At 56.2% G+C, this 24042-nt stretch overlaps 1 protein-coding gene across 7 annotated transcripts in view; it reads right to left on the bottom strand.

Annotated features, from left to right (window-relative positions):
* Positions 1–24042, bottom strand: part of RBBP8 (RB binding protein 8, endonuclease) — a 74964-nt gene that overhangs the window by 12078 nt on the left and 38844 nt on the right. For 5 of the 7 annotated variants that reach the window (XM_068165456.1, XM_068165459.1, XM_068165457.1 and 2 more), the window contains 11 exons: positions 21778–21873; positions 20137–20249; positions 18960–19035; positions 17958–18163; positions 15739–15840; positions 12523–12620; positions 11767–11891; positions 7659–8481; positions 6716–6842; positions 4729–4841; positions 83–194 (listed from right to left, as the gene is read on the bottom strand). In XM_068165456.1, coding sequence (XP_068021557.1) covers positions 83–194; positions 4729–4841; positions 6716–6842; positions 7659–8481; positions 11767–11891; positions 12523–12620; positions 15739–15840; positions 17958–18163; positions 18960–19035; positions 20137–20249; positions 21778–21873 — 1991 coding nt within the window. The remainder of the gene's footprint in view (positions 1–82; positions 195–4728; positions 4842–6715; positions 6843–7658; positions 8482–11766; positions 11892–12522; positions 12621–15738; positions 15841–17957; positions 18164–18959; positions 19036–20136; positions 20250–21777; positions 21874–24042) is intronic. The other 2 variants (XM_068165463.1, XM_068165462.1) reach the window with 2 other exon arrangements.

A 24042-nucleotide genomic window follows, 5' to 3' on the forward strand; every position in this document is an offset into this window, starting at 1 on the left:
ATTAACCCTTTACTCTTCCCTCCTTCTCCACAGAGAAATAGCAAACCAAAGGAGAGACAAAAAACCCAGCTCCAAGTCTTACCTGGGCTGCTGTCCTGGCTTGGCTCTGGGGGTTTCAGTTTGCAGAGCACACTCTCATGGACATAGGTGTAATCCAGATCCACCTCCCCTCTGCCTCGGGGCTGGGAGCCACCCTGCAGCCAAAACAAGAGCAAACATCACAACTGCACTGAGCAGCAGCTGCTGTGGGGCCTCTGCTGGGCATCTCAAACACTCTCACAGCAGTCACTGACATCTGCTTGGACATCTGCTGTGAGTGGCTCTTTTCAGCCATGATATGGAGTCATGACTCCCAGAAGGACATTGAGAGGCTGGAGCAGGTCCAGAGAAGGGCAACCAAGCTGGGGAAGGGTCTGGAGAAGAGGGCTGGGGAGGAGCAGCTGAGGGAGCTGGGGGTGTTGAGTGTGGAGAAGAGGAGGCTGAGGGAGACCTCATTGCTCTCTGCAGCTCCCTGAGAGGAGGCTGCAGGGAGGTGGGGGTTGGGCTCTGCTCCCTAGGCTCAGGTGCTAGAAGGAGAGGAAATGGCCTGAAATTATGCCAGGGGAGGCTTAGGTTGGACATAGGGAACAATTTGTTCACTGCAAGAGTGGTCAGGGCTTGGCAGAGGCTGCCCAGGGAGGTGGTGGAGTCCCCATCCCTGGAGGTGTTGCAGAGAGCTGTGGCCATGGCCCTTGGGGCCAGGGTTTGGTGGCCATGGTGGGGCTGGGTGGATGTTGCACTGGGTGATCCCAGAGAGGAGGCTGCAGGGAGGTGGGGGTTGGGCTCTGCTCCCTAGGCTCAGGTGCTAGAAGAGGAACTGGCCTGGAATTGTGCCAGGGGAGGCTTAGGTTGGAGACGAGAAGAAACTTCCTCCCTGCAAGGGTTCTCCAAGCCTGGCAGAGGCTGCCCAGGGAGGTGGTTGGAATCCCCAGCCCTGGAGGTGATGAAAAGTGACAGAGATGTGGTGCTGAGGGCCATGGTGCAGCCCCAGCCTGGGCAGAGCAAGAATCTGGTGGGACTGGATTTGCTTAAAGGGCTTTGCCACCCAAACCTGCTCTGTGATTCTCTGAAGCTATCAAATCTAGGTTCTGAAATCCAAATGCAAGGAAATTGAAGTGTCCCTGCCCATGGCAGGGGGGGTTGGAGCTGGCTGACCCTTGAGGGCCCTTCCAGCCCTGGGATTCCATGTACAGCACTGATCTGCTGCATGCCATCACCTGACAAGCAAAAGCTGCCTTGCCAAAGACAGGAAGCCCAGGAAGCCACACAGAAATGGCAGAGTGGTGGAACTGAGGCAGCCTCTAAGGGTGACAAACCAAACAGGCTGCAGGAAGAGTGCAGCTGCACTGCAAGACCTTAGAGCTGCACTGCCATGGCTGAAGGCCTGTCCTGTCCTGAGGGCACCTCCAGGCAGGCTGGGGAGGGGCTGCTCAGAAGGGGCTGTGGGGAGAGGATGAGGGCAATGGGTTGGAACTGGAGCAGGGCAGAGTTAGGTTGGACACCAGGAGGAAGCTATGATGGTGAACTCTCCCAGTGAGATGTGAGACACTGGCACAGGCTGCCCAGGGATGTGGTTGAGGCTCCATCCCTGGAGACATTCAAGCTCAGATTTGCTGTGGCCCTGCCTGAGATGCCTGCTCAGGCTGGAGCTGTCCCTGCTGAGTGCAGGGGGGCTGGACAGGATGCCCTTGGAGGGTCCCCTCCAAGCCAATGGCATCTGTGAAGCTGTGCAAATTCCCAAAGACCCTAACAAGCAGCCTGGACCCCTCCCAGATAAAGACAGCCATGAGCTCCATGTGTGATGAGCTGAACAGCAGGAGACAGCGGGGAGAGGAAAAATCAGATTTGCAACACTGTGTCTTAAAATGAAAACCAAACTGCTCCCAGATGTGGCACTGCCACACTGCCTGAAGTGCTCAAGGGTAAGTGGGCAGGGGGGGGTATCAGGCTGGGCAGGGGGAGGTTTGAGGCTGGGCAGGGGAAGGTTTGAGGCTGGGCAGGGGAAGGTTTCAGGCTGGGCAGGGGAGGGTTTCAGGCTGGGCAGGGGAGGGTTTCAGGCTGGGCAGGGGAGGGTTTCAGGTTGGGCAGGGGGAGGGTTTCAGGTTGGGCAGGGGGAGGGTTTCAGGCTGGGCAGGGGAGGGTTTGAGGCTGGGCAGGGGAGGGTTTCAGGCTGGGCAGGGGAGGGTTTCAGGCTGGGCAGGGGAAGGTTTGAGGCTGGGCAGGGGAGGGTTTCAGGCTGGGCAGGGGAAGGTTTCAGGCTGGGCAGGGGGAGGTTTCAGTTTGGGCAGGGGAAGGTTTCAGGCTGGGCAGGGGAGGGTTTGAGGCTGGGCAGGGGAAGGTTTCAGGCTGGGCAGGGGAAGGTTTCAGGCTGGGCAGGGGAAGGTTTCAGGCTGGGCAGGGGGAGGTTTCAGTTTGGGCAGGGGAAGGTTTCAGGCTGGGCAGGGGAAGGTTTCAGGCTGGACAGGGGGAGGTTTCAGGTTGGGCAGGGGAAGGTTTCAGGCTGGACAGGGGGAGGTTTGAGGCTGGGCAGGGGAAGGTTTCAGGCTGGACAGGGGGAGGTTTCAGGTTGGGCAGGGGAAGGTTTCAGGCTGGACAGGGGAGGGTTTCAGATTGGGCAGGGGAAGGTTTCAGGCTGGGCAGGGGAGGGTTTCAGGTTGGGCAGGGGGAGGGTTTCAGGCTGGGCAGGGGAGGGTTTGAGGCTGGGCAGGGGAAGGTTTCAGGCTGGGCAGGGGAGGGTTTCAGGCTGGGCAGGGGAGGGTTTCAGGCTGGGCAGGGGAGGGTTTCAGGCTGGGCAGGGGAGGGTTTCAGGTTGGGCAGGGGGAGGGTTTCAGGCTGGGCAGGGGAGGGTTTGAGGCTGGGCAGGGGAAGATTTCAGGCTGGGCAGGGGAGGGTTTCAGGCTGGGGAGGGGAGGGTTTCAGGCTGGGCAGGGGAAGGTTTGAGGCTGGGCAGGGGAGGGTTTCAGGCTGGGCAGGGGAAGGTTTCAGGCTGGGCAGGGGGAGGTTTCAGTTTGGGCAGGGGAAGGTTTCAGGCTGGGCAGGGGAGGGTTTGAGGCTGGGCAGGGGAAGGTTTCAGGCTGGGCAGGGGAAGGTTTCAGGCTGGGCAGGGGAAGGTTTCAGGCTGGGCAGGGGGAGGTTTCAGTTTGGGCAGGGGAAGGTTTCAGGCTGGGCAGGGGAAGGTTTCAGGCTGGACAGGGGGAGGTTTCAGGTTGGGCAGGGGAAGGTTTCAGGCTGGACAGGGGGAGGTTTGAGGCTGGGCAGGGGAAGGTTTCAGGCTGGACAGGGGGAGGTTTCAGGTTGGGCAGGGGAAGGTTTCAGGCTGGACAGGGGAGGGTTTCAGATTGGGCAGGGGAAGGTTTCAGGTTGGGCAGGGGAAGGTTTCAGGCTGGACAGGGGAGGGTTTCAGGCTGGGCAGGGGAAGGTTTCAGGTTGGGCAGGGGGAGGTTTCAGGTTGGGCAGGGGGAGGGTTTGAGGCTGGGCAGGGGAAGCTTTCAGGCTGGGCAGGGGAAGGTTTGAGGCTGAGCAGGGGGAGGGTTTCAGGCTGGGCAGGGGAAGGTTTGAGGCTGGGCAGGGGAAGGTTTCAGGTTGGGCAGGGGTAGGGTTTCAGGTTGGGCAGGGGAGGGTTTCAGGCTGGGCAGGGGAGGGTTTCAGGTTGGGCAGGGGGAGGTTTGAGGCTGGGCAGGGGAGGGTTTCAGGCTGGGCAGGGGAAGGTTTCAGGTTGGGCAGGGGAGGGTTTCAGGCTGGGCAGGGGGAGGTTTCAGGTGGGGCAGGGGGAGGTTTCAGGTTGGGCAGGGGGAGGTTTCAGGTTGGGCAGGGGGAGGTTTGAGGCTGGGCAGGGCAAGGTTTGAGGCTGGGCAGGGGAAGATTTCAGGTTGGGCAGGGGAGGGTTTCAGGCTGGGCAGGGGAAGGTTTCAGGCTGGGCAGGGGAGGGTTTCAGGTTGGGCAGGGGAGGGTTTGAGGCTGGGCAGGGGAAGGTTTCAGGTTGGGCAGGGGAAGGGTTTCAGGCTGGGCAGGGGAAGGTTTCAGGCTGGGCAGGGGAAAGTTTCAGGTTGGGCAGGGGAAGGTTTGAGGCTGGGCAGGGGAAGGTTTCAGGTTGGGCAGGGGAAGGTTTGAGGCTGGGCAGGGGAAGGTTTCAGGCTGGGCAGGGGGAGGTTTCAGGTTGGGCAGGGGGAGGGTTTCAGGCTGGGCAGGGGAAGGTTTGAGGCTGGGCAGGGGAAGGTTTGAGGCTGGGCAGGGGAAGGTTTGAGGCTGGGCAGGGGAAGGTTTGAGGCTGGGCAGGGGAGGGTTTCAGGCTGGGCAGGGGGAGGTTTCAGGTTGGGCAGGGGAAGGTTTGAGGCTGGGCAGGGGGAGGTTTGAGGCTGGGCAGGGGAAGATTTCAGGTTGGGCAGGGGAAGCTTTGAGGCTGGGCAGGGCAAGGTTTGAGGCTGGGGAGGGGGAAGGTTTCAGGCTGGGCAGGGGGAGGGTTTCAGGCTGGGCAGGGGGAAGGTTTCAGGCTGGGCAGGGGAGGGTTTCAGGCTGGGCAGGGAAGGGTTTCAGGCTGGGCAGGGGAGGGTTTCAGGCTGTGCTCAGATGAGCTGAATTTGTATTTGTGTTAGAGAGTGGCTTTGGTCTGCCCAGAATCAAGCTCCTGAGAGTGCTTTTGGAGGCTTCTGTCAGCCCCACAGGCCATGCAGCATTGCTCTCCACCTTTACCTTTGTGTCAATTACTGTCACATCCATTTTGTACTGTGAGAAGTCAGCTCCTGGGTCTATGCTCCACTGGAAGTTCTCTATAGGCTTCTCTTTCAGCTCTGAGTGCAGAGAATCTGGGAAGGACAAGACAATCAGAATCAAATTCAGCCAACTGTCTCAAGTTTGAGGCAGCTTTCCCTCCCCCAGTTTATCTTTGGGGGCAGGGCTGATTATTCTCAAGCCACAGGCTGAGCTGGTGTGGATCACATCTTGCCTGAAGAGCCAGAAAGAGGTCTCCAAGTGTTTGTCACCCCCTGGCAGCAAGCTGCTCCTTGTGGTATGGTTGGTGTAGGCAAGAGGCAAAATACTCTGTGCAGGCAAACTGCCTGTACTGCAACCCAAATCCTATTGGAGACTTTAGGTGGGGAGGAACACACACACCAGGTGGCAGGATAGAAAGGAGCACAAAAGTGTCTGTCCATTGCTGCAGAGGTGGCTCCTGATGGATCTGTGGTGTTGAGGTGGAGATTCCAAGCTACATGGCCACACCAAACAGAGGTTTTTTCTGCTTCAGCTTCTAAGGCAAGCATTTCTAAGTGAAGCATGCAGTGTGGCAGCTCAGCTGAGGGCTAGGGAAGCAGTGATGCTGCAACCCCAGCTTCAAAAGGCAGTTTTCAGACTTGGACAACTTAAATGGGCAGAAGATAGGGTTGGACTAGGAGACCTTCAGAGGTCCCAACCCAGACCAGTCAATGATTTTATGAGGAGGCTGGGGAGGCCACAGCTGGAGTGCTGGGGTCAGTTTTGAGGCCCTCACTACAAGAAGGACATTGAGAGGCTGGAGCAGGGCCAGAGAAGGGCAACAAAGGTGGGGAAGGGTCTGCAGAAGAGGGCTGGGGAGGAGCAGCTGAGGGAGCTGGGGGTGTTGAGTGTGGAGAAGAGGAGGCTGAGGGAGACCTCATTGCTCTCTGCAGCTCCCTGAGAGGAGGCTGCAGGGAGGTGGGGGTTGGGCTCTGCTCCCTGGTCTCAGGTGATAGAAGGAGAGGAAATGGCCTGGAGTTGTGCCAGGGGAGGAATAGAATAGAGTAGAGTAGAATAGAGTAGAGTAGAGTAGAGTAGAGTAGGATAGGATAGGATAGGACAGGATAGGATAGGATAGGATAGGATAGGATAGGATAGGATAGGATAGGATAGGATAGGATAGGATAGGAATAGGATTAACCAGGTTGGAGATGAGGAAAAATCTCTTTGCTGCCAGAGTGGTCAGGGCCTGGCAGAGGCTGCCCAGGGAGGTGGTGGAGTCCCCATCCCTGGAGGTGTTGCAGAGAGCTGTGGCCATGGCCCCTGGGGCCAGGGTTTGGTGGCCATGGTGGGGTTGGGCTGATGGTTGGAGTCAATGATCTTAGAAGGCTTTTCCAAGCAAAATAAGTGTGTGGTTCTCTGATAAGATACAGCTTGAGGCAGAGCATTTGGCAGCACCTGTTCATTACAAGCAAAGGCACAACTTTCCTTCAGAGGTCCTCAGGAATCATGAATGACTCCCAGGAGTGGTTACCCTGAGACTGAAGCACAGCTTTCAAGCTGTTGACAGAGCCAGACTCAAACCTCCTGAGCTGTTCAGTGTGTTACTCACATGCAGGAAACAGCAATGCCACACAAAGGAGCAGCAGACTCCCAGCCTGGGCAGTTCACAGCTGGATGCCAGGCACAGGTTTATTGAATATGGCAAAGGACTGCCAGGAAGAGAAGAGGGCAAAGACAGTGGGTGACCCTGAGCATCCCAGAGTGGTAAGGGGGCAGTGGGGACCTCTGGAGATCACCCAGTCCAAAAGAGGGTCACCAAGAACAGGCTCTGGGTAGAGAAGTTCTGAGTGTACAGGGAATGAGTGGGCAGCAGAGCAGAGGAAGTGACTGAAGTGGGGAAAAGGAGGTGTGAAGAGCTCTGTGGAATCATGGCACAGGCTGGGGGAGCAGGGGTGCAAGAAAAGGATCATTTTCCTCAGGTTACCTTGGTCACTCTGCAGGGCTTTATTTTTGGATAGTCTACAGGGGTTTGGTTGAAGTACAGATGCTGGTTCAGACTCTCCATGTCCTGGCCTTGCTTTCTTTCTGTGTGGTGCATGGCCACTGGCAACCTAACAACACATTGCAAGTTTAATGTTCATAGTAGCATAGTATCAGTCAGGGCTGGAAGGGACCACAAGGATCATCCAGTTCCAACCCCCCTGCCATGGGCAGGGACACCCCACACTAGATCAGCCTGCCCAGAGCCTCAGCCAGCCTGGCCTTAAACACCTCCAGGGACAGGGCCTCGACCACCTCCCTGGACAACCCATTCCAGGGCTTCACCACTCTCATGGGGAAGAACTTCCTCCTCCCCTCCAGCCTCAATCTCCCCACCTCCAGCTTCATTCCATTCCCCCTAGTCCTAGCACTGCCTGAGATCCTGAGCAGTCCCTCCCCAGCCTTCCTGGAGCCCCCTTCAGATCCTGGAAGGCCACAATGAGGTCACCTGGGAGCCTTCTCTTCTCCAGCCTGAACAGCCCCAACTCCTTCAGTCTGTCCTCACAGGAGAGGTGCTCCAGCCCTCTGCTCATCCTCCTGGCCCTGCTCTGGACACCTTCCAGCCCCTCCAGATCCCTCTTGGCATAGGGGCTCCAGAACTGGAGGCAGGACTCCAGGTGGGGTCTCCCCAGAGCTGAGCAGAGGGGGAGAATCACCTCCCTTGCCCTGCTGGCCACACTTCTCCTGCAGCCCAGGAGCTGATTGGCTTTCCTATCACTGCCTGAGATCCTGAGCAGTCCCTCCCCAGCCTTCTTGTAGCCCCCTTCAGATCCTGGAAGGCCACAGTGAGGTCACCTCGGAGCCTTCTGTTCTCTGGACCGCACAGCCCCAAACCGAAGGAGAACAATCCAAAGGAGAAGGGGAGCAAACAGGTCAGGAGAGCACACCTTCAAGTCATCAAAGAGATGCTCTGTCTCTGCAGAACTTGGCAGTGGGCTGACTTTGAAAGGGAGAACTTCTTCTTTCATCTGGCCCTGGCTTTTCTTCTCTGGGAAGGCCTTTCCCCGCGTGGCCTCCCGCGGGTAGGGCTCCTCTTGCAAGCCTCTGCCAAACAAACAGCTCTCACTGTTGGCATTGGGCGAAGGACCTCCGGGGACAGGCTTCCCTAGCTGTGAAAAAATGTCATGCAGAGTCACCTGCTTCAGTCTGTTCTTACAGGCCTCCTCAGCTCCCTGCCTCCTCTCGTGACAGCGAGCTCCGGAGAAGCGATCGGAGAGGTCCAGAGGCTTCTCGGCCGCGTGCTCGCCGCAGGGCCCCCGCTTCTCCTTGTTGAAGGACGCCTGCTCACAGCTCCCTGCAGGCTCTTCTTCAGCTTGCTTTCTCTTAGCACACCTGCCTTCTAGCTGCTTCTGCTGCCCAAGCAGGAAAGGGCTCTTGCTCACCTCGGGTTTGGCTGCACAAGAGCTGCCCGCGAGCATTTGCCTGCAGAGAGCGGCCTGGCCCATAACGGAGTTGATTTCTGCTCCCAGGTGCAGGGGTGCAACAAAAGCAACATCTTCAGATTTTGGTCTACTTTTAAGAGCTCTGGAAGAGGAAGGATTGTTGAAAAGGCTGGGTTTGAGGTTAGGCTTCAGTCCTGAATCTCCAACACAAGGGGCACGGCTGGTACTGGCACTGGTCTTCACGCTGCTAGGCGCTCCGAAGACAGGAGAGGCTACCTGGGGATCCCAGTCAGCATGTGGTGGGGGGCTCTGAGCTGCATCTGGAAGGCTGGAGACAAGGAGAGGGGAGATGTTTACACAAGGAGCAGGGAGGAGAGGAAGTGATGCACAGAAAGGATCAGTTTGCTATCAGCAACCTGCTGGAAAGCTGGCTGCTGCTATCAGCTGAAAGCAGAGGGCAGAGAAGGGAAGCCTGGGGGCTGCTGCACTTTGAGCTGCCAAAGGCAAACAGCACACAGACCTGAGCCTTCCTGGGAGTGTGCTGTGAAATTCCCTTCCACACCCACCTGAGAGCCAAGCACAGAATGAAGCCTACCCTGGAATCCCTTCTACCAAAGGACTCCCTTTGCAGTCTTGCACAGGCCTCAGCACCACCACACAATCACACACACACAGTCAGTGAGGTTGGAAAGGACCTCAGAGATCATCAAGTCCAACCTGGCACCCAACACCTCCTGACAACTGAACCATGGCACCAAGTATCATAGTGTCACAGTATCAGTCAGGGTTGGAAGGGACCACAAGGATCAGCCAGTTCCAACCCCCCTGCCATGGGCAGGGACACCCCACACTAGATCAGCCTGGCCACAGCCTCATCCAGCCTGGCCTTAAACACCTCCAGGGACAGGGCCCCAACCACCTCCCTGCACAACCCATTCCAGGGCTTCACCACTCTCATGGGGAAGAACTTCCTCCTCCCCTCCAGCCTCAATCTCCCCACCTCCAGCTTCATTCCATTCCCCCTAGTCCTATCACTGCCTGAGATCCTCAGCAGTCCCTCCCCAGCCTTCTTGGAGCCCCCTTCAGATCCTGGAAGGCCACAATGAGGTCACCTGGGAGCCTTCTCTTCTCCAGCCTGAACAGCCCCAACTCCTTCAGTCTGTCCTCACAGGAGAGGTGCTCCAGCTCTCTGCTCATCCTCCTGGCCCTGCTCTGGACACCTTCCAGCCCCTCCACATCCCTCTTGTCATAGGGGCTCCAGAACTGGAGGCAGGACTCCAGGTGGGGTCTCCCTAGAGCTGAGCAGAGGGGGAGAATCACCTCCCTTGCCCTGCTGGCCACACTTCTCCTGCTGCAGCCCAGGATCTGGTTGGCTTTCTGGGCTGCAAGTGCACACTGAGAGCTCCTGGGGAGCTTCTCCTCCCCCAGCACCCCCAAGGCTCTCTCCTCAGGGCTGCTTTCCAGCCAGTCCCTGCCCAGCCTGCATTTGTGCCTGGGGTTGCCTCCACCCAGCTGCAGGACCCTGCCCTTGGTCTTGTTGAACCTCCTGAGGTTGGCTTGTGCCCAGCTCTGCAGCCTGTCCAGGTCCCTCTGGATGGATCCCTTCCCTCCAGCTGTCTGCTGCACCACACAGCTTGGTGTCAGCAGCAAACCTGCTGAGGGTGCACTCAATGCCACTGTCCATGGCACCCACAGGGATGTTGAACAAGCCTGGTGCCAGGAGTGATCCCTGAGGGACTCTGCTTGTCCCTGGCCTCCCCTGGGCCATGGAGCCATGGACAGCCACTCTGTGGGTGCAGCCATCAAGCCACCAGAGCCCTTCTGTGGGTGAAGGCTGAAGGTGCAAACTTCTTTCAGGTGCTCTGGCTGTTGTATTTGATACACATCTGAGATGACAAGCAGGGGCTAAAACAACCAATGTCAGGTTGAGACCAGAACATCCTGAGGAGGGTGGGAAGGGTCACATTGGTCAGACATCTGGTCAGCAGAAAAGCTTTGTGACTGTTTGCCTACCCCAGCTCCAGGCTCTTGTTATGATGAGGCATCTTCTGAGGCCCACAGACCACCAAGGTGGTCTGTGGGCCTCAGAAGATGCCTCACCATAACAAGAAGGCAGTGAAGGAGGGACTGTCTACACAGAAAGCCCAAACCAGAAGTGTGAGCCCCCCACTTTTGTGCTCTTATCACTTTGCTTGCTCCCATTGCTGTTTACTCTACAGGGGAGAGTCCAACAGAGGCTGCTGTGGAGACAAGGCTGAGAGCCCTGGGGCTGTTGAACCTGGAGAGGAGAAGGCTGAGAGGGGAGCTGATCAATGGCTATCAATAGCTGAGGGGTTGGGGAGCAAGATGAAGGGGCCAGGCTCTCTTCAGTGGTGCCCAGTGATAGGGCAAGGATCAATGGATGGAACCCAGAAGGTTCCACCTCAACATGAGGAGAAGCCTCTCTACTGGGAGGGTCCTGGAGCAGGCTGCCCAGAGGGGTTGTGGAGTCTCCTCCTCTGGAGACTTTCCAAAGCTGCCTGGCTGTGCTCCTGTGGGGCCTGCTTTGGCAGGAGGGTTGGACTCCCTGGTCTCTGGAGGTACCTTCCAACCCCTACACCACTCTGTGATTCTATGACTGAGACCTGGAGGAGCAGATGTTAGTTAGAGGGTAGAAGGGCTCTGCAGAGGACCTTGCCAGGCTGCACAGATGGGCAGAGGCCAACAGGATGGCATTCAACAAGTCCAAGTGCCAGGGGCTGCACTTTGGCCACAACAACCCCAGGCAGAGCTACAGGCTGGGGGCAGAGTGGCTGAGAGCTGCCAGGCAGAGAGGGACCTGGGGGTGCTGATTGACAGCTGCCTAAACATGAGCCAGCAGTGTGCCCAGGGGGCCAAGAGGGCCAATGGCATCCTGGCCTGCAGCAGGAAGAGTGTGGCCAGCAGGAGTAGGGAAGTCCTTGTGCCCTGTGCTCAGCACTGCTGAGGCCACCCCTTGAGTCCTGTGTCCAGTTCTGGGCTCCTCAGTTTAAGAAGGACATTGAGAGACTTGAAGGTGTCCAGAGAAGGGCAAGAAAGCTGGGGAGGGGTCTGGAGCACAGGCCTGTGAGGAGAGGCTGAGGGAGCTGGGGTTGCTTAGCCTGGAGAAGAGGAGGCTCAGGGGAGACCTCATTGCTCTCTACAACTCCCTGAAGGGAGGTTGTAGCCAGCTGGGGGTTGGTCTCTTCTCTCTAGCAACCAGCAGCAGAACAAGAGGACACAGTCTCAAGCTGTGCCAGGGGAGGTTTAGGCTGGAGGTGAGGAGAAAGTTCTTCACCGAGCGAGTCATTCATCATTGGGATGTGCTGCCCAGGGAGGTGGTGGAGTCCCCATCCCTGGAGGTGTTCAAGAGGGGATTGGATGTGGCACTTGGTGCCATGGTTTAGCCATGAGGTCTGTGTTGATAGGTTGGACTCGATGATCCTCGAGGTCCTTTCCAACCTTAGTTATGCTGTGAGACTGTGACATGAACATCTTTATTCTCATGCCTGTGCCTTCAAAGCAAAGTGCTGCAAGGTTTGAACCTCTCCTAAAAGCACAGCTGCAGCTAAGTTTGCTTAGAAGAGCATCATTACCACCAAGTGGAAGCACACACCCTACGCTGTTGTCATCATTTGAGTCAGAAGCTGGATGCTTTCTTGAGTCTTCAGCCTGCATGCTCTCTGGGGCCTGGCTCAGGGCAGTACTGGTGTGAGGAGGGCTCAGCACATTTTGGGACTCCTTGGAAGTGGTAAAGGAAAACCAAGAAAGGAAGAGTGAGAAGCCATTAGCATTGCAAATCAGAAACAGGCTGGGCTTGCAGATCAGTACTCTGAAGAGCCATTCCAACCAACCCATTCAGACCACTGAAAAACACCAGGAGTGAAAAGGCAGATGACATCCTGGCCAGCAGCTGTGAAGAAATCTTCTGGGAGTGGGAAGTGCTCATCACTGCAACGCACACAGAGCAGTGCTTGCATGCACTCAGTCTCACTGCAGTGACCAACCAAACCCCTCTCACCTGGGGCACCAATCTCATCACCACATCATCTCTTTTGGGATCTCAGACTTGATTACCGCACCAACTTCTGCACCTGGCAGAGCCAAGGATTCAGGCTGCTGTCTGAGTCACAGCTGAGAGCAGTTCACACTGCAGGGACTGTGCCCCTGCCCCCTCCCCAAGCCCAGGCAGGTCAGCACAGTTGCCTCTCTTCTTGCTACAGCAATTCTGTACTGAGCAAGCAAAAGCAAACCCAGGGGAGCTGCCTGCAGCTTGGGTGACTTCTGCACAGTATGAATGCAAAGAAGCAAAGTCCTCTCCTCCAGAAGAGCTGGCACCAAACTGTGCCAGAAATCTGGGGCTGGTACTTACAGATTCCTCTTGAACACCAAGTCCAATTGTTTCTGCCACAACTGCAGCCAGGTTAAATGCTGGCTTTGGAAGAGGATAGCCTCCCACCTGGGGTTTACCTTTAGGAGGAGAAAGAAGCTCACCATCAGTTGCATGCACAGTAGGGCATCTCACTGCACTCACACAGGGGGCACAAACACAGAACTGGGAAGTGTGGTCAGCAGGTCAAGGGGAGGTTCTTGTCCTACTCTGCCCTGGTGAGGCTACAACTGGAGTATTGTGTCCAGTTCTGGGCTCCCTAGGTCAAGAGGGACAGGGATATAACAGAGGAGAAGGGAGAGGAGAGGAGAAGGGAGAGGAGAGGAGAAGGGAGAGGAGAGGAGAAGGGAGAGGAGAGGAGAAGGGAGAGGAGAGGAGAAGGGAGAGGAGAGGAGAAGGGAGAGGAGAGGAGAAGGGAGAGGAGAGGAGAAGGGAGAGGAGAGGAGAAGGGAGAGGAGAGGAGAAGGGAGAGGAGAGGAGAAGGGAGAGGAGAGGAGAAGGGAGAGGAGAGGAGAAGGGAGAGGAGAGGAGAAGGGAGAGGAGAGGAGAAGGGAGAGGAGAGGAGAAGGGAGAGGAGAGGAGAAGGGAGAGGAGAGGAGAAGGGAGAGGAGAGGAGAAGGGAGAGGAGAGGAGAAGGGAGAGGAGAGGAGAAGGGAGAGGAGAGGAGAAGGGAGAGGAGAGGAGAAGGGAGAGGAGAGGAGAAGGGAGAGGAGAGGAGAAGGGAGAGGAGAGACCTTCAAGATCATTAAGTCCAATCCATCACCCAACACCACCTAACCAACTAAACCATGGCACCAAGCACCCTATCAAGTCTCCTCCTGAACACCTCCAAGGGACACTATGAAGATGCTGAAGGGGCTGGAACATCTGTCTGATGAGGAAAGGCTGAGAGCCCTGGGGCTGCTTAGTCTGGGGAAGAGAAGGCTGAGAGGGATCTGATCAATGCTCATAAATATCTGAAGGTTGGGTGTCAAGAAGCTTCTCTTCAGTGGTGTGCTGTGATAGCACAAGGGGCAAAGGATATGAACTGGATGCCAGGAAGTTCCACCTCAACATGAGGAAAAACTTCTTTGCTTTGAGGGTGCTGGAGCCCTGGAGCAGGCTGTCCAGAGAGGTTGTGGAGTCTCCTTCTCTGGAGCCTTTCCAGCCCCATCTGGATGTGTTCCTCTGTGACTTGCCCTGGGTGATGCTGCTCTGGCAGGGGGGCTGGGACTTGATGATCTCCAGAGGTCTCTCCCAACCCTAATCACTCTGTGACTCTATGAAGATCATAAAAGACACTTGATAACTATGGAGTGAGTTGCAGCCATGCACAATGACAAAAACTGTCTCTGGAAGAGGTAAGTGGAGCAGGGAGGCTAAAGAGGAACTGCTGATGAAGAGCCAAGTGCTGGATCACCCCACAGAAACACACTTCCACCTTGTACACAGCTCCCCAAAATCCAAATGCAAAGATGAGTCACTGCTTCTCAAACCCCCAGTGCAGGGCACGAAGAGTCTGAGAGAAGCAGACAGAGCCCTGGGAATGTGTCAAATGCTTGTGCTGAGTGTTTCCTGGGGGACACCTGTAATTACTCTTCCTGTGCTCTCACAAGCCACAGGAACAGATGAGCTTCTCTTCTGCCAGGGCTTTGACACTCCTCAGTTCATGAAACTAGGACAAGGCAGCATGATTGGGAAGCACAAGAGCTACAAACACCACAACTCTGACTTGCATGAGGCTGATTCTTGCAGTCATTCAGTCAACTGCCTCACAGAAACAGATCAGGAACACAGGAGGCTTCTCCTCAAAGAAGTGTTTCTGGAGAAGCACTTCAGAGTCTAAGACCTGCACCAACTCACAGCTGCAGAAAAGGCAATGAATAACAGCAGGACTTCCACTCACAAGTGGTGCTCTCCAGAGGTCAGCACTGGGGTGAGTTCTCTTTAATGGGAAGATGAAAGATTTGCATGAGCTGATTGAGGCTCCCTCAGTCAGTCTGCAGCTGACACCAACCTGGGTGACAGGGTGGAGCTGCTGGAGGGTAGGAAGGCTCTGCAGAGGGAGCTGGCTAGGCTGGCTCCAGGGCTGAGCTCAGCTGTGTGAGGTTCAACAAGGCCAAGTGCTGAGTCCTGCACTGGGCTCACAACAGCCCCAGGAGTGCTCCAGGCTTGGAGCAGAGTGGCTGCAAACTGCCCAGCAGAGAAGGAGCTGGGGGTGCTGGTTGGCAGCAGCTGAAGAGGAGCCAGGGGGTGCCCAGGTGGGCAAGAAGGCCACCAGCAGCCTGGCCTGGAGCAGCAATGGTGTGGGCAGCAGGAGCAGGGCAGGGATTGTCCTCCTGTGCTGGGCACTGGGGAGGCCACAGCTTGAGTGCTGGGTTCAGCTTTGGGCTCCTCACTCCCAGAAGGACATTGAGAGCCTGGAGCAGGTCCAGAGAAGGGCAACCAAGCTGGGGAAGGGTCTGGAGAAGAGGGCTGAGGAGGAGCAGCTGAGGGAGCTGGGGGTGTTGAGTGTGGAGAAGAGGAGGCTGAGGGAGACCTCATTGCTCTCTGCAGCTCCCTGAGAGGAGGCTGCAGGGAGGTGGGGGTTGGGCTCTGCTCCCTGGTTTCAGGTGATGGAAGGAGAGGAAATGTCCTGGAGTTGTGCCAGGGGAGGCTTAGGTTGGATATCAGAAGAAACTTCTTCCCTGAAAGGGTTCTCCAAGCCTGGCACAGGCTGCCCAGGGGGGTGGTTGAATGCCCATCTGCCCATCCCTGGAGGTGTTTCCAAGAGGCAGAGCTGTGGTGCTGAGTGGCAGAGTTTAGCCCCAGCCTTGGTGGAGTTAGAGAATGGTTGGGCTGGGTGAGCTGAAAGGTTGTGTTTCATTCTCCATGTTACACACTCCTGGCAGAGAGCAATTCTCAGAACATTTTCTCTCCTGTACACTTGGAACATCAGACTTAGGACACTTGAATAAGCAGCCTGAAGAAGAAGGTATCTGCAGTGGGAGCTGCACTGAGCTCCCATCCATTTCTTGACTCCAAGCCCTGAGGCTGTGCCACTAGGTAAGGCACACAGCCAGGCAGTACAAGGCAGCACTGCAGCAGCAGTTCTGTGCTTGAAGAGCAGATCCTTTCTCTGGCTCCTCTGGTGAAAGAGCTGAGCTCAGCTGCTGAGGAACCCTCAGATTCTTGCCTTATTCTGAATGGGATCAGAGCTAAATGCATCCACACACTTACTTGGTACAGGGGACAGCTGTGGGTCACAGGTGTCTGCCACCAGGATCTCTTCTCCATGCTGGCTGCTCACTTGTGTGGAGAACAGAGGAAGTTTCCCAAACTCTAGGAGAAGATGGAGAAACATTTCCATAAGGTGAGGTGAAGCAGATTGTTGTGGTAGCTTTGTGTAGATACAAGCCATGACCTTGAAGCACCTGAATGTGAGTTTTGATGTGCCTCCAGACCCAGGGATCTGAGCACATCTGATTGTGTTATTCCAAGGTATCACTATGACAAATTATTATAGAAGCACAGAGTTGTTTGGGTGGGAAAAGCTCTCCAAGAGCCTCCAGTCCAACAGCAACCCAACCCCACCATGGCCACCAAACCACATCCCCAAGTGCCATGGCCACAGCTCTCTGGAACACCTCCAGGGCTGGGGACTCCACCACCTCCCTGGGCAGCCTCTGCCAAGCCCTGACCACTCTTGCACCAAAGACATTTTCCCTCATCTCCAACCTAACCCTCCCCTGGCACAATCTCAGGCCATGGTTGTGTGGAGAGGGCACTTCAGGACATGCTTCAATGGCCATGTTGGTCTTTAGCTGGTGGCTGGAGTTCATGATCTTGGATGTCTCTTCCAACCAACACAGTTCCATGGCTCTATGAACCAGGCCTGCATGCATTGGTCTGACCTGACAGAACAAAGCCTGGAGACCAAAATGCAGACAACACTTCTGGGCTTAGACACAACCCAAAAGTACCAGCAGCAGAAAAAGACAGCTTGTGTAGCTGCTAGGATTAAGTATCTCCCACTTCAGGTAGATCAACTACAGAATCATTGCTGAGGGTGGCAGAACCTTTGTGTCCCTCTCCACAAGGTGGTGACAAAGCTGTGTGCCAGAGCTGTTATGCACAAGTCAAGCCCTAACTCTTTGGGTTTATTTCAATTTGGTTGCAGCTAGAGGAGAGACAGGGGCTAGAAACTGTTGTATTTGCATCTGGATGTGGAGCAAGAAGAGTCAGCTGAGATAAGCTCTGAGCATGCTGATAAACTAGTTATTGGTAAAGGTGTTTCTCCCCTGACTCATAGTCCTCAGAGGCCCACAAGGATGATCCAAAGGCTGGAGCAGTTCTCCTGTTCAGCTGCTGTCACCCACTACCCCCAGGTCCCTCTCTGCCTGGCTGCTCTCAGCCACTCTGACCCCAGCCTGTAGCTCTGCCTGGGGTTGTTGTGGCCAATGTGCAGCACCTGGCACTTGGATGTGTTCAATCTCCTGCCCTTGGCCTCTGCCCATCTGCCCAGCCTGGCAAGGTCCCTCTGCAGAGCTCTCCTACTCTCTAACAACTGCCCCCAGCTTGGTGTCCTCTGCAAACTTACTGCTGATGGACTCAATGCCCTCATCCAGGTCATCAATGAAGATGTTAAAGAGCACAGGGCCCAGCACTGCTCCCTGGGGCACACCACTGGTGCCTGGCTGCCAGCTGGCTGTGGCACCATTCACCACCACTCTCTGGGCTCAGCCTCCAGCCAGTTCCTAACCCAGCTCAGAGAGCTGCTGTCCCAGCCAGGGGCTGACAGCTTGGCCAGCAGTTTGCTGGGGGGGATGGTGTCAAAGGCCTTGCTGCAGTCCAGGCAGACTCCATCCCCAGCCTGCCCCACATCCACCAGGCAGTCACCTGGGCATGGAAGGAGGTCAGGTTGGTCAGGCAGGAGCTGCCCTTCCTAAATCCATGCTGGCTGGGCCTGAGCCCTTGGCCATCCTGTAGGTGCTGTGTGATTGCACTCAGGATGACTGTTCCATAACCTTGCCTGAAGAGAAGTAGAAGTTGGGGGTTGGGACTGGATGGTCTTTGGGGGTTCCTTCCAACCCAGAGCATTCTGTGGTTCTGTGATTCTGTGGTTCTGATTCCATGATTCTGTGATTCTGATTCTGTGATCCTCTGATTCTGTGATTCTCTGATTCTGATTCTCTGATTCTGTGACTCTCTGATTCTCTGATTCTATGACTCTCTCATTCTCTGAGTCTGTGATTCCCCGATTCTCTGATTCTGACCCAAATTCATTCCCTCCTCAGCCCCTGTGGCTTTGTTTGCAGAGCAAGAGCATAGGCTGTGCACAGGTCACACCCACAGCCTGCCCCGCATCCACCAGGCAGTCACCTGGGCACGGAAGGAGGTCAGGCTGGCCTGGCAGGAGCTGCCCTTCCTGACTGCCTGCTGGCTGCCGTGCCATTTACCCAGAGACAGGAGAAGCAGAGCCCCCCCGGCAGTGGCCTCACCAGCGGGGCGGTGGCGCAGCGCCGGGCGCGGGGGGCTGTGCTCGGCGTAGCGGATGTGCCTGCTCTCCTTCCGCCTCCGCATGCGGCCGGCCGCCGAGCAGCTCAGCACCGGCGAATCCGGGATGACGTCGGCCTCCGCCTCCGCCGCCTGCCGCTTCCGCTCCCTGGACACCAAAGCAGAGGGTCAGCCCCCAGCAGCAGGATGAAGAGCTCTGGGGGCAGCAGGCAGGGCGGCCCCGTGGCGTCGAAAGCGGCCGGTGGAGAGAGGAGACTCTGCCGCTCTGCGCCGCTGAGACCTCAGCGGCAGCACCGCAGCCAGCCCTGCGGCCCCCGGTGCGAGGACGTGCACCTCAGGGAGTGGGTCCAGAGGAGGGCCACAAAGATGATCAGGGGGCTGCAACCCCTCTGCTGTGAGGACAGGCTCAGAGAATTAGGGCTGTTCAGCCCGGAGAAGAGAAGGGAAGGCTTCGTGGGGAATTTAAAGTAGCCTTCCAGTGCCTGAAGGGCTCCAAGAGAGCTGGGGAGGGACTGGTGATAAGGGCTGGGAGTGACAGGAGGAGGGGGAATGGCTTTGAGCTGGGAGAGGGGAGACTGAGAATGGAGATTAGGAAGAAGTGCTTGAGATGAGGGTGGGGAGACACTGGCACAGGCTGCCCAGGGAGGCTGTGGCTGCCTCCTCCCTGGAGGTGTTCAAGGCCAGGCTGGATGAGGCCTTGAGCACCTGCTCTAGAGGGAGGTGTCCCTGCCCACGGCAGGGGGTTAGGACTGGGTGGTTTTGGAGGTCCCTTGAGACCTAAACCATCCTGGATTTCTCTGACTCTATGAAATCAAAAGAAACAGCAAACCAATGAACTCCTCCAGGCCCCAGCCTGTTCCAGTGCTTAGGCATCCTCAGTGCCATTAAAGCTCTTGAGAGATGGGGGTAGGAGGGCCAGAAAAACAAAACCCATCAAGACTTACTCCAACTCCTTCTGTAACTGCTGGAACTGCTCAGTTATTTTCTTGTTTTCATCCTGCAGGTTGGTTTTTTCATTCACTGCAATTTATAGGGGAAAAAATAAAGAGTCAGGAGAGGAAAAGGAAATCACTGTAGAGATGTCAGCACCAAAGTCTATCTCACCCTGGCAGGTCCCTGAAGGGAGCAATCAGCCCCCACACCCCCTCTCTGGGGCTCAGCACAATGAATTCTCAAGCTAGACATTAAAAAGGTTAAAAAATGAGGTGTTGGAGAAGACCAAAGTGTCACCATGACTGGAGCATGACATTACTTCTGCACAGGCACTCATCACCTCTGGCCATCTCCATCCAGAAAGATGAAGGAATTGCTGGGGAGGCACTTTGGAGGGTGGGAGGTTTTGTAGAGCACCCACAAACCACTCTTGCACCATTGCCCAGAGAGCCAAGCAGAGCCTGGGCTGCAGCAAGAGAAGTGTGGCCAGCAGGGCCAGGGAGGGGATTCTGCCCCTCTGCTCCACTCTGCTGAGACCACAGCTGCAGCTCTGGGGCCAGTTCTGGAGCCTCTGTGCCAGGAAGGATCTGGAGGGGCTGGAAGGTGTCCAGAGAAGGGCCAGGAGGAGGAGCAGAGGGCTGGAGCTGCTCTGCTCTGGAGACAGCCTGAGAGAGTTGGGGTTGTGCAGGCTGGAGAGGAGAAGGCTCCCAGGAGACCTCATTGTGGCCTCCCAGGATCTGCAGGGGGCTCCAAGAAAGCTGGGGAGGGACTTTTGAGGGTGTCAGGGAGTGATAGGACTGGGGGGGATGGAGCAAAAGTAGAAGTGGGGAGATTGAGATTGGCTGTGAGGAAGAAGTTGTTCCCCAGGAGGGTGGTGAGAGCCTGGCACAGGTAGCCCAGGGAGGTGGTGGAAGCCTCCTGCCTGGAGGTGTTTGCAGCCAGGCTGGAGGTGGCTATGAGCAACCTGCTGTGGTGTGAGGTGTCCCTGCCCATGGCAGGGGAGGTTGGGATTGGCTGAGCCTTGGGGTCCCTTCCAGCCCTGACAGCTCTGTGATTCCGTGATACTGTGAATGGACTTCTTGTGCTTACTGCCCACACCACACCAAATGACAGCAGGCTCCAGGAAGTGCTGAAGAGCTAGCTCACAAAAGAGGGTGCTCTGCCTGCAGAGCCATGGCTGGAACTCACTCAGCTCAGTGATGAGTTTCAGGTTCTGCTGCCGGATGCTTTCGAACTCCTGCTGTTTCTTCCTCATGTGCTCCTCAGTCACGGCGCAGCGGTCGCACAGCCCTGCCCTCAGCCTGCAGCCAGACAGGAGCACAGAACAGCCTGCTGACAAAAGCCTGCCACACAGGCAGCACTGCTCCACACTCAGCTGGGCTGTTGAACATCGACAGCACCACTTTCCATACCATCATGGAATGGGAGGGGTTGGAAGGGACCGCTGGAGAGCACCCAGTCCAACCCCCCTGCCAGAGCAGCATCACCCAGGGCAGGTCACAGGCTCACAGGATGTTAAGGGTTGGAAGGGACCCAAAGAGATCATCCAGTCCAACCCCCTGCCAGAGCAGGAGCATAGGATCCAGCTCAGAGCACACAGGAACACATCCAGACAGGCCTTGAAGTCTCCAGAGAAGGAGACTCCACAACCTCTCTGGGCAGCCTGCTCCAGGGCTCTGGGACCCTCACAGTCAAGAAGTTCCTCCTCATGTTGGGGTGGAACCTCCTGTACTGCAGCTTACATCCATTGCTCCTTGTCCTATCCCAAGGAGCAACTGAGCAGAGCCTGTCCCTGTCCCCTCCCTCCTGACCCCCAGCCCTCAGATATTGATAGACATTGATTAAATCCCCTCTCTGTCTTCTCCTCTCCAGACTAATCAGCCCCAGGGCTCTCAGCCTCTCCTCCCCAGGCAGTGCTCAGTCCCTTCAGCATCCTGGTAGCTCTCCACTGGACTCTCTCCAGCAGATCCCTGTCCCTCCTGAGCTGGGGAGCCCAGAGCTGGATGCAATATTCCAGGTGAGGTCTCCCCAGGGCAGAGCAGAGGGGGAGGAGAACCTCCCTGCCTCTGCTGGCCACACTCCCCTGCTGCACCCCAGGACCCCACTGGCCTTCTTGGCCCCCAGGGCACATTGCTGTCCCATGCAGAACTTGTTAGCCACCAGCAGGTCACACAGGAACACATCCAGGTGGGTTTGGAAAGCCTCCAGAGAAGGAGACTCCACAACCTCTCTGGGCAGCCTGCTCCAGGGCTCCAAGCACCCTCACAGCAAAGAAGTTTTTCCTCATGTTGAGGTGGAACTTCCTGGGTTCCAGTTTGAGTGCACTGCCCCTTGTCCTGCCACAGGACATCACCAAGAAGAGCCTGGCCCCTCCTTCTTGACACCCCTCCTTCAGATATTTATAGACATTCCTAAGATCCACTCTCAGTCTTCTCCAGACTAAAGAGCCCCAGGGCTCTCAGTGTTTGTTCACAGGAGAGATGTTCAAGTCCCTTCATCACTCTCACAGCCTCCACTGGACTCTCTCCAACAGCTAACTGCTGCTACTTCCAAGAGCTCTGCAGAACACCACCAAGCACTGTGGGTTTCCACGCTGCAACAGGACCAGTTTGTGACTCCTGACCAAGCCACTCCTGCAGTGGTGACACTGACACAGATGCCTGCAGAGCTGGGCACTACAGAACCAGGCACTACACTTTCATTGACCAAAGAGAGGGGAGCAGCTCACACCCTGCCACTGAAAGCCTTTGGGAGGTCTCTCACCAAAACAGTGTCAAATGAGCACTGGGGAGAAGCAGAGGTCACTCAAGCTAGAAGACACCACCTCACCTGTCTTCTAAAACCTTGATAGTGTCATGCAGTGCTTTTTGCTGTTCTCTGAGCTGTTGGTTCTTGGTATAAAACTCTTCAAGCCTCTCTGCATCCCTAGAATCAAAGAGAGAAAACCAATGAGTGGCAGCTTGAAATGCAACCTGTTAGACTGTCAGCAGAGAATGCTCCCTAGCATCGTTCTGTGGTGCTCCTGGAAGCTCTGAGGACCTTCAGCACAAGAATTCAGGTGAAGACAAATGAAGGAAGTGGTTCTGGTGAAGGGGAGCTCCTAAAGCACAGAAGCCCAGCGTGGTGAGGGTTGGAAGGGACCTGACCTCAAAGATTATCTAGTTCCAACCTCCTGCCATGGGCAAGGACACCTCCTGCTGGCCCAGCTTGCTCAAGCCCCCACCCAGCCTGGCTTTCAACAGTTCCAGGCTTGGAGGCTCCACAGCCTCCCTGGGCAAACTGCTCCAGTGCCTCACCACCCTCATGGGGAAGAATTGCTGCTTAAAGTCTCATCTAAATGCAGCTTCTTGAAGGCTGAGGCCATCACCCCTCATCCTGTCATGCCAGGCCTTTGTCACAAGTCACTCCCCAGCTCTCCTGGAGCCCCTTCAGAGTCTCACAGTATAGCCAAAGTTGGAAGAGACCTCAAAGATCACCAAGTCCAACCTGGCACCACAGACCTCATGACTAAACCATGGCACCAAGTGCCACATCCAATCCCCTCTGGAACACCTCCAGGCATGGGGACTCCACCACCTCCCTGGCCAGCACATCCCAATGGCTAACAACTCTCTCTGGGAAGAACTTTCTCCTCACCTCCAGCCTATACCTCCCCTGGCACAGCTTGAGACTGTGTCCTCTTGTTCTGCTGCTGCTTGCCTGGGAGAAGAGACCAACCCCCACCTGGCTACAACCTCCCTTCAGGGAGTTGCAGAGAGCAAGAAGGTCTCCCCTGAGCCTCCTCTTCTGCAGGCTAAGCAACCCCAGCTCCCTCAGCCTCTCCTCACAGGGCTGTGCTCCAGACCCCTCCCCAGCTTTCTTGCCCTTCTCTGGACACCTTCAAGTCTCTCAATGTCCTTCCTAAACTGAGGAGCCCAGAACTGGACACAGGACTCAAGGTGTGGCCTGAGCAGTGCTGAGCACAGGGCACAAGGACTTCCCTGCTCCTGCTGGCCACACTCTTCCTGCTGCAGGCCAGGATGCCCTTGGCCTTCTTGGCCCCCTGGGCACACTGCTGGCTCATGTTCAGGCAGCTGTCAATCAGCACCCCCAGGTCCCTCTCTGCCTGGCAGCTCTCAGCCACTCTGCCCCCAGCCTGTAGCTCTGCCTGGGGTTGCCATAGCCAAAGTGCAGCCCCTGGCACTTTGTTGAATGCCATCCTGTAGGCCTCTGCCCATCTTTGCAGCCTGGCAAGGTCCCTCTGCAGAGCCCTTCTGCCCTCTAACTGACCAACATCTGCTCCTAACTTGGTGTCATCTGCAAACTTGCTGATGACTGACTCAACGCCCTCAACCAGATCATCAATGAAGATGTTAAAGAGAATGGGGCCCAGCACTGATCCCTGGGGGACACCAGGTACTGGTAGGCTGCTCTAAGGTCTCCCTTGAGCCTTCTCTTCTCCAGGCTGAACAGCCCCAACTGTCCCCATAGGGGAGGTGCTCCAGCCCTTGGGTGATGCTGGTGGCCTCTTCTCCACCCCCTTCCTTCCATGTCCTTCTTGTGTTGGGGTCTGCAGAGCTGAACACAGGACTGCAGGTGGCATCTCAGAGTCAAAAATAAGGCCATTGCCAGACACCAGTCCTGCCTGGCTTCCAGCAGAGCCTGCAGCATGTCACACTAGGGAGCAACATGACAGCAGGAACTAGGTGCTTTGTTGGTGGAGCTCCAGCACACCTGATAAACACAACAGACACTTCTGGCTATGAGGTAGCTTTGCATAATGAGGAGCCTCTGACCTGGCATTTAAAAGTCATTAGCTCTGGGGTGGGGGGCTACAAAATAAGGCTCTCATTGTCAGCTGATTACCAAGGCTGAAACACTAAACCTCAGGCATGCAGATGCCCCAAGGAGAACAAGACCTCCTGTGTCAGAGTACTGCAGCTACAGAGTCCAACAACCAATAATCAAACCACTCAGCATCTGCTCAGCCACATCACTGACACAAGATTTATCATCTGAAAGATTAACTCCTCCCTGTCAGCTTTCAGGAGGTGGAAGCAACTCTTAACAGTCCAGGTTGCCTTCAGAACAGCAGAAAGAATCTTTTAGAATCAG

This window comes from Melanerpes formicivorus, unplaced genomic scaffold, assembly GCF_026170545.1.
Source record: "Melanerpes formicivorus ecotype bairdi unplaced genomic scaffold, bMelFor1.0.p_v2 SCAF_89, whole genome shotgun sequence".
Classification (NCBI taxonomy): domain Eukaryota; kingdom Metazoa; phylum Chordata; class Aves; order Piciformes; family Picidae; genus Melanerpes; species Melanerpes formicivorus.